The sequence below is a fragment of the Botryllus schlosseri genome, chromosome 9 (genome assembly GCF_051294905.1).
Source record: "Botryllus schlosseri isolate E-star chromosome 9, Bs_hap1, whole genome shotgun sequence".
NCBI lineage: Eukaryota > Metazoa > Chordata > Ascidiacea > Stolidobranchia > Styelidae > Botryllus > Botryllus schlosseri.
The window spans coordinates 19,465,203-19,476,608 of record NC_137244.1 but is presented as its reverse complement, the minus strand read 5'-3'; the positions used below and the strand labels follow the sequence as shown (position 1 = coordinate 19,476,608).

General features: G+C 41.0%; 1 protein-coding gene across 1 annotated transcript; it reads left to right on the top strand.

Moving 5' to 3' along the window:
• The first annotated feature begins 5,186 nt into the window (after positions 1-5,186).
• LOC145446469 (uncharacterized) lies at positions 5,187-7,843 on the top strand. Its single transcript, XM_080324764.1, has 3 exons — positions 5,187-6,580; positions 6,639-6,880; positions 6,939-7,843. The coding sequence occupies exons 1-3, from the start codon at positions 6,004-6,006 to the stop codon at positions 7,623-7,625; spliced, it is 1,506 nt and encodes a 501-aa protein (XP_080180890.1). The 5' UTR covers positions 5,187-6,003; the 3' UTR covers positions 7,626-7,843.
• The last annotated feature ends 3,563 nt before the right edge of the window (positions 7,844-11,406 follow it).

Here is an 11,406-nt window from a genome sequence, read left to right as displayed (position 1 = left end):
TACACGATAAATAGCCTATGCGGTATGTATTTTCATGACAAGTTGATTCTGCGTGTGTACTAAGTTGTTTCTGCTTGTGTGTACTAACTTTTTGACTTCTTAGGGTGAAGCAGAACGCACTAACACCGTACTGATGCATCATTAGTGGTGTGTTTCACTCATTTCCGCCCGTAGGAAGGGTGTGGAGAAACGATTTGGTACCCGAGTGATGCTGTACCGTAGAACCTTAGCTAACCTATTCCTTGAAATTGACATGATGCTGCCGGCGGCGATTACCAAGTTGAAAAAGTGGCCCTTTACTCTTTTCGAGTTGGTAGCCCCTGCTCTGATATCAATATACCACTATATGTCACTGCATGCACATTGCACCATGCACAATGCACATGTCTGTCTGAGGAGCACTGGAGACGGTACAATTCACGCATTGTTTTGTTAACGAATGAAATATAATAAATGTAGCAAAGCCAACGAAAAAATACAGTGTAAATCATGGATGTAAATAAGTATAAATTCAAACAGGATAGCGAGTGCGAATCTGATTTATCAAATTCTGAAATGGATCGTCGCCGAATTTGAGGCGCCACATGAATTCAAATAAGTACGTATCCAGGAGAGTGCGTGAGAGAGAATGCGTGTATTGACTTCACCTCTCGATTCGAGACTTTCTATCTATATGTAAAATATATTCGATATTGAAATACGCCGTGGAAATAAGTTTGGGAAAGACATCGCTAAAAGCCTCGAAGGCCATCCCGACAGTCGTCAAGAACGTCCACATTCAAATCTCAATTTGATATATCGGCCCATCATTCCGAAACATGCCACTTCATTAGGCTATCATCCCATCACTTCTGTTACTTTATATTCAGTGTCCAACTGCCCATCCTACAAGGCTACAACGACGTAAGTGCCTCTTTACATTGTCTTATGGCTACAGGAAGTGTGGTGTCCGAATGTCCGGTTTCAACGACTACTAAATATCGTTTCAATACCTTCCAATTTTTTCGTTCAATCGCAATCTTTTCGTGTATTCGAAAGGATGAAATATCAACATACTGATTATCATCAGTTTGCTCCAGCATCACCTATCGCAAAGTATGTCCTAGCGGCACGAGCCTGCAGGCTTGAATTCACCCGCTTATGTTTTTCCATCGTTTGTAATGATGACTCCGCGTGAATTGACGTAACCTATTGATTCAATAGGCATCATATTAATCACTCGCTTATATTTGAATCAGTTTTGTAATGAACTAGAACGATCTAACCCCGTGCTCGAATGAAAGATTCGATACTTTCTGTCTTGGCAATTGGAAAATATGTATCTTTTGAACGGATGGTAATTGGTGCTGAATGTAATGAATGGACCCTAACATTCCCCACCTCAACCCTAATAGTAATAATATCATATTATTAATCGTTGGGTTATATGTTTCATCTGAACAAGTCACACACAATGTACATGCGATAAGACAAAATGCGATGTAATGAGCAGATAGGAGGATGTCGAACGACACGCATGCAGTTGCAATCCTTTTAATCTAATTTCCACCTCGGTCTAGAGTGCCCGATGTCGCAGTTCTTTTCTATGTTGATCTTATCGAAGCCGTGCCCGATGTCGCAGTTCATTTCGATGTTGATCTTATTGAAGCCGCGGTCCTTTCTACTAGTTCTTTCCATTCCTTGTGAGTGCTTTCTTTCGTTGGTCTTTTTTGTCTCCGTAAGAGCGGCAACGGCGAGGGAACAGGAGCCCACATAAACCTCCGACGGGAATCGAACCGGGTCCGCCAGATTGGTGGGCGCTTATCGTTACGACTACGCAATCTCCCCCTCCCCCAACCCTAATATTACTATCCACCAATCCTAACACTAATGTCCCCTCCGCCAACCCTAATATCCCCCTTTCCCCCACCCTAATACCCCCCACCCCAACCCTAATATCCCTATCCACCAATCCTAACACTAATATCCACCAATCCTAACACTAATATCCCCTCCGCCAACCCTAATATCCCCATCCACCAATCCTAACACTAATATCCCCTCCGCCAACCCTAATATCCCCCTTTCCCCCACCCTAATACCCCCCATACCCCAACCCTAATATTACTATCCACCAATCCTAACACTAATATCCCCTCCGCCAACCCTAATATCCCCATCCACCAATCCTAACACTAATATCGCCTCCGACAACCCTAATATCCCCCTTTCCCCCACCCTAAGACCCCCCACCCCAACCCTAACATTCGTCTTTCGAAAGGCACAAAAAAAAATATATTTTGACGTTTATAATTTTTTTTTCGTGTTCATGGAAAACATTCATCGGTGATCATGGTGAACACTTTTCGATGTCTGACTGCCATCGAAGAAGTGCCAATTTGCTACGTATATGAATATAATGACAGAAGGTATAGAATATCTGGTTCGTGTGCATTGGCTATTGTGAGATGAACTCATGGAAAGAAAGACTGAAGAATACTACAAAGTGAACAAGTGGAAAGATCTTGAACTATACCGATATGCAATTCACAATATCGTTGATTGAAAATATGTCCTATATTAACTGCAGAAACTCGAGTATGAATATAACAAATAATATTGCAACTGTCTTGTAGTCTTATATAATGCCTGTCCGATAACCGCAGAAACTAACTTGAGTATGACTAGCAGGACCGTAATTGCCGCACCCCAAACCCCCCAATTGGGGGGGGTGAGCTCGAAGGGGGCCCAAATTTATTTCGCGAATTAGCATAAATTATTGAGTATTTTTCAAAAATTTATGCAACTTTTTCAAAAAAATTTCGCGCTGCGTGTGATTTCAAGTTGCCAACTTTCTTAGTTATTTGGTAGCCTACTCTTCCCCAAGACAAAATACGCATGATTTATCGAAATGGACGTATCGGCGAGACATTTAAAGTTTTAGAACATGTAACATGCGACTCCAAGAAGTGTGCCAGAACGATCGGCAGCGAGAAAACCTGGGCCAAAAAGGACTGCCCGCTAACGCTGACCGAAAACTTCGTTATATATGCAAAATGCATATAGGTTTAATTTTCCATAGGCGCCTAAATGACTGGCGCCGAATGTTCCTGTCTTGGCAATCTGAACCTCAGAAGACAAATACCATTCCGCAGGGAAAAATTGTATGCCCGTAAAGAAATACCAATTTGTAATCGCGTGCGTCGTTAGTCTAGTACATTTGGGCGATTCTGTATTTTTTGATATAACAGACAGGAGATCACGAAATGACGTCATGAAACGAAGTCATACCAACGGGGCCGCCCGCCCGAATATGTTTAATTATTATTTACGGACCCTACAGTTTCCAAGCCACCTCATTCAGCTCTACCGGTAAATCTGACAACGTGAACAGAGAGAACAAGAAATTAATAGCAATATATTTGCAATTCCCAATATTATATATTATTATTTTATCATGAATTATCGAATATTTTCGCGCTGGCTCACTACATTATGACCCTTATTTCGTGACAAAAGCGAACAACGTGATGGGGGGGGTTTGTCACCCTATGGGAGCCCAAGACCCAAGTTTTATTAGGGGGGCTGACCAAGTGCTGTTTCGTTCCTGCGAACGGGTATACGCCCGAAGATGTTCAATTATTATTGAGGGGTCCTACCATTTCAAACACACCTCACTCAGGTCTATCGTTAAATCTGATTACGTGGGCAGAGAGAGGATAAAAATTGATAATAATATATATTCAATTCCCGATCATATTGACCGATTAAATCATGAATTTTGAAATTTTTTGCGCTTCGCGCGTGTGGACGTCCAAAGCTGCCCCACTAAACGGACGGTGAACACAGCTCATGAGTAGTGGTACACAGCGTATAGCCAATGGGGGTCTGATGGGCAAAGTCGCCTAGAAGTTCGGTTTATCACCCTATGAGGGGCCCATGACCAACGTTTTTTTGGGGGGGCTGACGAAGTGCTGTTACGCCCCTGATGACTAGAACAAGAGCCTTGTGTAATGTTAATGTACTGCTTGAGCTCGACTTACAATAGCCAGAGCTTACTCCTTGAAAGTGTGCATAATCGCACTTGAAGGGAACTCGTTGTCATTGCGAAGAACACAGGAAGAGGTCTGCCGGTCGACATTAGTAGTAAGCCAATGCACCACGTCAAGGTTTCGACCAACGCATTGGTTTCCTTTTTTAGGTAGGGAACCTCAATGTGGATAGGCAGCATTTGCCACAGAGAGAAAAAACTACCATACTAAAAGAGCATATTGTTCATTTTTTTTCAAGATATCTCGCAAACTTTTGGAAAATTTGGAGGACTTTTTTTGCTTCTCATGCAATGCAAACTTTGCAAAATTGTGAGACAAGATGTTATTCAAGTGTCTCATTGCCTTATCCATGACATCCTCAACCTCATTTAGGTCTGAGCCAGATTGAAGTGACACAGTATGAATTAATTTGTTAAAGAATGGATCACAGTGAATTGCGTCAAGTACCCTGAAAAAATTGATCTTTTTCAGGGGTTTTGCCATTTCTTTACTGTGGATAACATAAAAGCGGAGAACCATGCCATGAAACTGTTCAGACGGGCTCTTTAATCCACCGACTTTCTTCTGCATCACTTTAATGAGGTTTCCCGATGGCGCTGCAGATGTTAGGCATGTGGCAATTGCTTCGTTACCATGCTTAGAAATGGCTCCCAAAAGCACTCCACCAATATATTCAAGTAGCCTATGTCTAAAAACATGTCAAAGTTTTTCCGTGGAAAGGCAAAGTATCAAAGGCTATTTACTTACCAGATTCCTTGCTGTTGACTCCTCCAATCTGTGTGATTGGATCCTGTTCTTTACCGCACACGAGAGAATCAAACATTTTCAAAAGTAATGCTGAAGCTGGCAATTGCGCCAAACCCAGCAACTTGTTAGCTTGGCGACAGATATTAGAATAATGTTGATAAAATCCGTCAACACCAAGTTTGCAATATTCAGAATGGAGTTGTTTCACCAATGGAACAGCTTTGGTCACGTCTAGTTCCTCGAATGATGGGGCGCAGTCAAAGTATTTTTTGGTATTTACACAAGCCCTCTTCAAAACAGCAATACAGCATCCTCAGATATATCCCAAGTACTGGTGGGAAGTTTATGACTTTTGTAATGTTTTTTCAGAGCTTTCACAGTCGGAAAGGATGCATCGCATTCCTCACAAATCACACCATTCCAGTTATCGAGTCCTTCGAAACATTCTTCAATTGCCATTTCAGTCAGTCCCTCCCAGTCATCCCAAAGTGATGCAGCTGAATCAGTCATGATACCGTTTTCTATCCGTGACGAAATATGATCTAAATCTGGCGAAAAATATAACAGAGGCTACACAGTATTATTCACTAGTCATAGCGACTCGCCACCGCTACCTAAATGTTGAACTGTCTAACTAATTCCGACGCAACTACAAGAAATACACGAAGAATCGCCTTGAACGCCATTGAAACAAGCACTGAGCTATCCTGTTTTGGGTGGATCCATCTGACCGTGACCATTCTGCCGGCTAACAATGGGAGAACAATCGAGTCGTCACTCCAGTCATACTCTATAATGGGAGACATTCATACACTTGGGGGCGCCAGAACCTCGTCCTAGTGATCCACTGTTTATAAACGTCGTCTTCATTTGTTGTATTTTGATATCCTAGCTAGCTTGTGGCTATTGCAATAGAAAATGTCGACGGATTATTCTTCATGGACGGTGCACGATCTCAAAAAAGAGCTGGGCTGTAGGAATGCTCGGACATGTGGCAGGAAAGCGGAACTTATAGAAAGGTAGTTATGAAAGTCATTTATTTATACATGTGGTTGTATATAGAGCCAGTTTTGATCAGATATGACGCCGTGAGAATGGTACAATCTAAGTTCATTTAGTTACATGGTGCAATACGCAACTATATTTGAAAAAGTGCAGATTAAGACCGAACTAAGCTATAGCATGTGAGCTTGCCTCTAGAGGCTGCTACGTAAGTTGAGAAGCTATGGATTTTCCAACTGGTAATGACACTCTGGATCAATGTTACTTTTTGCATTGCAGGCTGCTCGCTTATGACAGGAATGATGATTTTGGTAGAACGTCGTATGTCAGGAGTACAGAGTTACTAGAGTGGCCCAAATTTGGTTATGAACCAGTGAATTTTGAATTAATTCCACCACTCTCAGGATGCTCTATTGAGGCGTATTTTATTAAATTTGGGAGAAAGGAAGGATCGAAGACAGTAAAATCGTTGGAAAAAGGAAAAGTGATGTTAGAAGGGATGTGCGTGAAGGCCTGCTCAGCTTTATTGATTGAGACTTCACACTATTTCACTGCCATTGTTAAAGCATCGATGAAGAGGCATGTCAGTTATTGGAGCAAGATATGTTGTAAGAACAGTGGGGAACTCCTGTTCAGTGAATGTGAATGCCCAGGAGGAAGCGGTCCAAATGCAACTTGCAAGCATTTATCATGTCTTGCTCTGATGTTGCTGGACTATAAGCAGTCGAAGACTGTTCAAATTTCAAAGGCATGCACAGAAACATTGCAAACGTTCCATCATCCTTCTCAAAGAAGTTCAGGTATTACTTTATAGTTTATATACATGAAGGTTGATAACTTTCATATGTTTTCATTTAGGTAAAACTTACAAAATCAGTGACATTTTTGGGAACTCAATTTCGCCAAATGAAAATGAAAACTCTTCCGATAGCAAATTCACCGACTTTGTACGTAGCAAGACAATCAATCATTGCAAGACCTCAGGAACAGCGATATCTTTCAAATATATATTTGAGAGAGCAGACATGCATGCTGCAATGATTGATCACCATTATTTAGAAAGGCCATTCGGGGAGTACTGGATTGATCAAGCTCTTGCTGTAAGTATGATATTTCTCACGTCAATGCTTAATCCCAATTATGTTGATAAATTTTAAGTGCCCACCAGAGAAAGCTGCAGAAATATTTGAGGCGACAATCAAGCAACGTCAATCCCCTCGGTGGTATTTTGAAAGAAAGTGGCGCTTAACAGCATCAAGATTTGGAGAAATCCTATCCACTACTGATCGACGTGACATGTGGAAATTGTGCGAATCGATGTACAACAATAGTGATTTAAGATCAGATGCCATTATACATGGGAGTTCGTATGAAACAGCCGCGATAGATGCCTTCTCCCATTTGTCCGGTCGAAAAACCTCGAGGTCTGGACTCATACTACATCCAGAATTTCCATATATTGCAGCAACACCTGATGGTCTGGTTCTCCCTGATAGTGTGTTGGAGGTCAAGTGCCCCTACACGGCAAGAAATGAGCTAATAACACCCGGAAAGAATTTTCCATATTTGGTGACTGCTGCAGATGGCTATCATTTGAAGAAAAATCATAAATGGTATGCCCAAGTACAAGGCCAAATGGCTTGCGCTGAGAAAAAACTATGTTATTTTGTAATATATACATTTCGTGATGTCCACATTGAGTATATAGAGTTTGACCCAGAATTTGTTACCAAATTTATGATTCCCAAGCTGCAAAATTTCTACGAAATGTATTGGCGTCCTTTTTTGGTGGTCAAGATTGCATCACCGCAAGATGAAAAACTGCTGAATGCAATGTGGAATTGATAAAATATTTTTCCGAGCTAAAGCTGTTTCTGCCGTTGTGTTTATTATTGTTATTTCCAAATTCCATGATACTTTCTGATGATTATGTAGGCTACATTTTAATTACCTATATATTGGGAGTTTTCTTGTATCTCGTTTAGTAAATTAAAATCCAACTTGCGTCTAGGTAGTAATACGCGCTCAGTACAGTCATCATATTCAAAAGAGTGATATTTAGGTTTATTATGGCGGGATCTAATATTAAAGTGGAAATAAGAACATCCATGCATTACTGAGAGTAAACAATCATCAACACTGACCAAATCTACTTAATCAAACACAAAGTAATAAAAGCATCAAACGCTGTTATATCAAACAATGCCTTTCCTAAAATTTACTATCATGAAGCAGATAAAGACTATTTCATTTCCCAAATGCAGGAGATTGTAAGGCAATACATTATAAATTATTTTGAATGTCTTTGCATAACCAATAACCCTTTCAACGTGCACACGTTTTGAGGAGATCACGCAATCATCTAGCCGCTGTTCCTGAGAGAGCCGAGTCATGCCTTTCATCAAAGTAGGGGTGTTGATTTTTACATCGAAGGGTGCAAACAAATCTTGCACTAGGAATCCTTTATCAGCCATGATACTGTCGCCTTTTTCAAACATTGTTCTGGCGTCGGCCAGCAAATCAGATTGCTCAATAATGCTGCGGTCACTAACGGATCCACCATAGCAGTCACTTATAAAGGAAACAGCACCCTTGGGTGTAATACCTATTAATACTTTCATGGTATTCCTATTCTTGTAAGTTGAGAATGTAATGGACTGTGCATGGATGTCAGATGGCTTCTCAATTGGGATTTCTGTAGAGTCAATAATTACTCTCGTTGATGGATAGAGTTTTTTAAAATCATCTGGCATGGTATCCAATATCACTTGTTTTGAAGGCCAAATTGGTAACTTTGACAATAGACTGTACATATGCTTGATCCAAGCATTAATGATGCGGGAAACTGTAGCTTCTGAGACATGAAACATGTAGCCAAGCAGTTGATGATCAAGAGCTTGTCGTAACTTGATCAGTGTCATAAAAACTTGTTCTTCATTTGAAAGCAATGTACAGGTGTACTCCAATTGATGCAAATCGTACATTACAATGTCCTTAAAAAACAGAAACTGTTCGATGTCATCAAATCCAGTGAAGTACTGCACTGCTTTCTGGTCATCCTTGATATTTTGTAAACTGAAAGTTGGCATCGAAGCACCCAGTTGGCACTGAATTCCCACATGTTCCGAGTCTGTTGTCAATTCCTGGTCGCTATGTGTTCCGGAATAATTTATTTCAGTAGGCTCTGGTTTAAATGGGTTTGAATTGTTCGTCTTCCTGGCAGTTTTTAGTGGTGCTTTTTTATCATGTTCAAAGACACTTGGCACTGCCTCCTTTTTCAGTCTTTTAAGTTTCATTTTCGGCTCATAATCGCTCGTAAGAAAATGACCATAGCAAACAATCTCTTTACTCAAATCAGGCGTCCAAAGTTGTTTCGTTTTTGGGTCAGATCTCTTAACTGCTACTGTCCATTTCCTCAGCTGCACTGGTGACGTAGGAAATAAATGGCCACCTCTCCGACTCTTGCAACCAGGTACACAGCAATATCGTGGCATGTTATAACGTAGATCGATGATAATACAGTCTATAAAATGAAATATATGTCACTCAGCCTCAGCTAATATTCAAACGTCACTTTCTTGAAATGAAATACCGGTACGTGAAGTAACCTGGTAATTCATAAATTGCACTGAACTCAACTAGCTCTAAGATGCATCAGGCGTAAATATGTTTATATGCCATACATACAAGAGATTATTTCTGTCGCGGCAATGTAGATAGATGATAATACAGTCTATTAAAATGAAATATATATGTCACTCAGCTAATATTCAAACGTCACTCTCTGGAATGAAATACCGGTACACGAAGTAACCTGACAATTCATAAATTGCACTGAACTCAATCATCAGTCGTAAATATGTTCAAACTCCGTACATACGAGACATTAATTCTGTTACCCGAATCCGACAAGCAGTGGCTGACCTGGTTTCTAGTGAATATTGCTATATGTTTTGTTTGTTTACTACGGACGATAGGGCGTGGTGTTGGCGCCCCAAGTGGTTTGTGAATGTCTCCCATTGAATTCCCCACCAGTGGGGAATTCCCCACCGTTTGGGAACCACTGGACTAGGGAGTCATGTGACGTCCACAGTAGGCCATTTCGAATGAACTCTGCTAAGTCTCAGGACAGAGCCACATGATTATCCCGGACGTCCGGCAGGATATTCCACCGGCAGTGGTCTGAAAGTCGAGCGTTTGGTGGGATATTTATGTTTAATTGTTCATAGGCGCCTAAATGGCTGGCGCCTAAATGTTCCTGTCCTGGCGATCTAAACTACACAAGACAACTGCCGTCCCGCAGGGAAATATTATTAGCTATAGTAAAGAAAATACCAATTTGAAATCATGCTTGTCTTTTAGTTTAGTACTGAAGTTATCGGGTGATTTCAATATCTTTTAACATACCAGATAGGGTAGTGTTACCATATTTTGGAAATCTAAAAAGAGGACACTTTTTCAGACTTGCAAAACCGGAGGAGTATTTTCAAAAAATGGTAACTCACTCTGTGGTCGCGGTTGACTAAAAAAAGGTCATCTCTCTCGCTCGGTGCCCAAAATACAGTTTTCCCCTTACATTGTTGGGTGGTTGACTAAAAAAAGGTCATCTCTCTCGCTCGGTGCCCAAAATACAGTTTTTCCTCTTACATTGTCGGGTGGTTGACTAAAGAAAGGTCAACTTTCCCGCTCAGCTCCCGAAATACCCGCCAGAGCGTCACTTCGGTGCTGATTTACGGATCTCAGTCGGATTTTGCTATATACAGGACCAAAATTCTCTAAAAAGAGGATAAAATATCAAAAATGAGGACAAAAGGGCGTCCTCCAAGGACAATTTAAAAAAGTAAAAAAGAGGATAATGAATCCTCTTAAAAGAGGGCGTATGGTAACCCTAAGATAGGGGCCACGAAATAGCATCATGTAACGAAGTCATTATACGAACGGGTTCGCCCGAAGATTTTTGATTAGCGGTCCTACCTTCTCCAACACTATTACCGGTAAATCTGATTACGTGAACAGAGAGAGGATAAAAAATTGATAGCAATTGATATGCATGCATTGCAATTCCCGATCATATTGACCAATTCAATCTGATGATAAACTTTTCGCGTTTCGTGCGTTTATTCGATTTCAGCTTACTGGCATCAACTTCAAATGCACGCTGATATTCAAGCAGAAAGTTGACTGGACAGTGGACGGCCATACTGGCCCGACGACGGGCCCCTTCAGTTACCATTCTGTGGTAATTCGACGATGAACGCATCTGCGTTGTACTCGCGGGTCTTAGATTGCGAAGTGGGAAAGTCGTTGACTTCAGCAGGATGGGCACCGTAATTGAGATGATACGAGCTTGCCAATTTTCAGTTTCGTCGTTTCCTCATGTTCTTCACACCCAATTTTTTGAGAAATCGATTTGTTGGTCACCTTAGCAATTAACACGTAAGCCCTACGTTCAGTTTATTAACAATAATTTATCAAATCATACACCGCAAGATTGCAACAAAGCGAAAATATAGGAAGGTGTCGAAACGACTTGTAGGACTTGCGATGCTGATAGTGCTTTAACTGTTACTTGAGAGAGAATTGAATGAAAGAGAATCATCAGAAGCAGGACTGGTGTAAAGTTTGT

Excerpts from the sequence above, each read along its gene's own strand:
- LOC145446469 (XM_080324764.1), top strand. The coding sequence starts at position 6,004 with ATGGATTTTCCAACTGGTAATGACACTCTGGATCAATGTTACTTTTTG. Across the intron at positions 6,581-6,638 it reads TCCTTCTCAAAGAAGTTCAG|GTAAAACTTACAAAATCAGT; the intron begins GTATTACTTTAT and ends GTTTTCATTTAG. Across the intron at positions 6,881-6,938 it reads GGATTGATCAAGCTCTTGCT|TGCCCACCAGAGAAAGCTGC; the intron begins GTAAGTATGATA and ends ATAAATTTTAAG.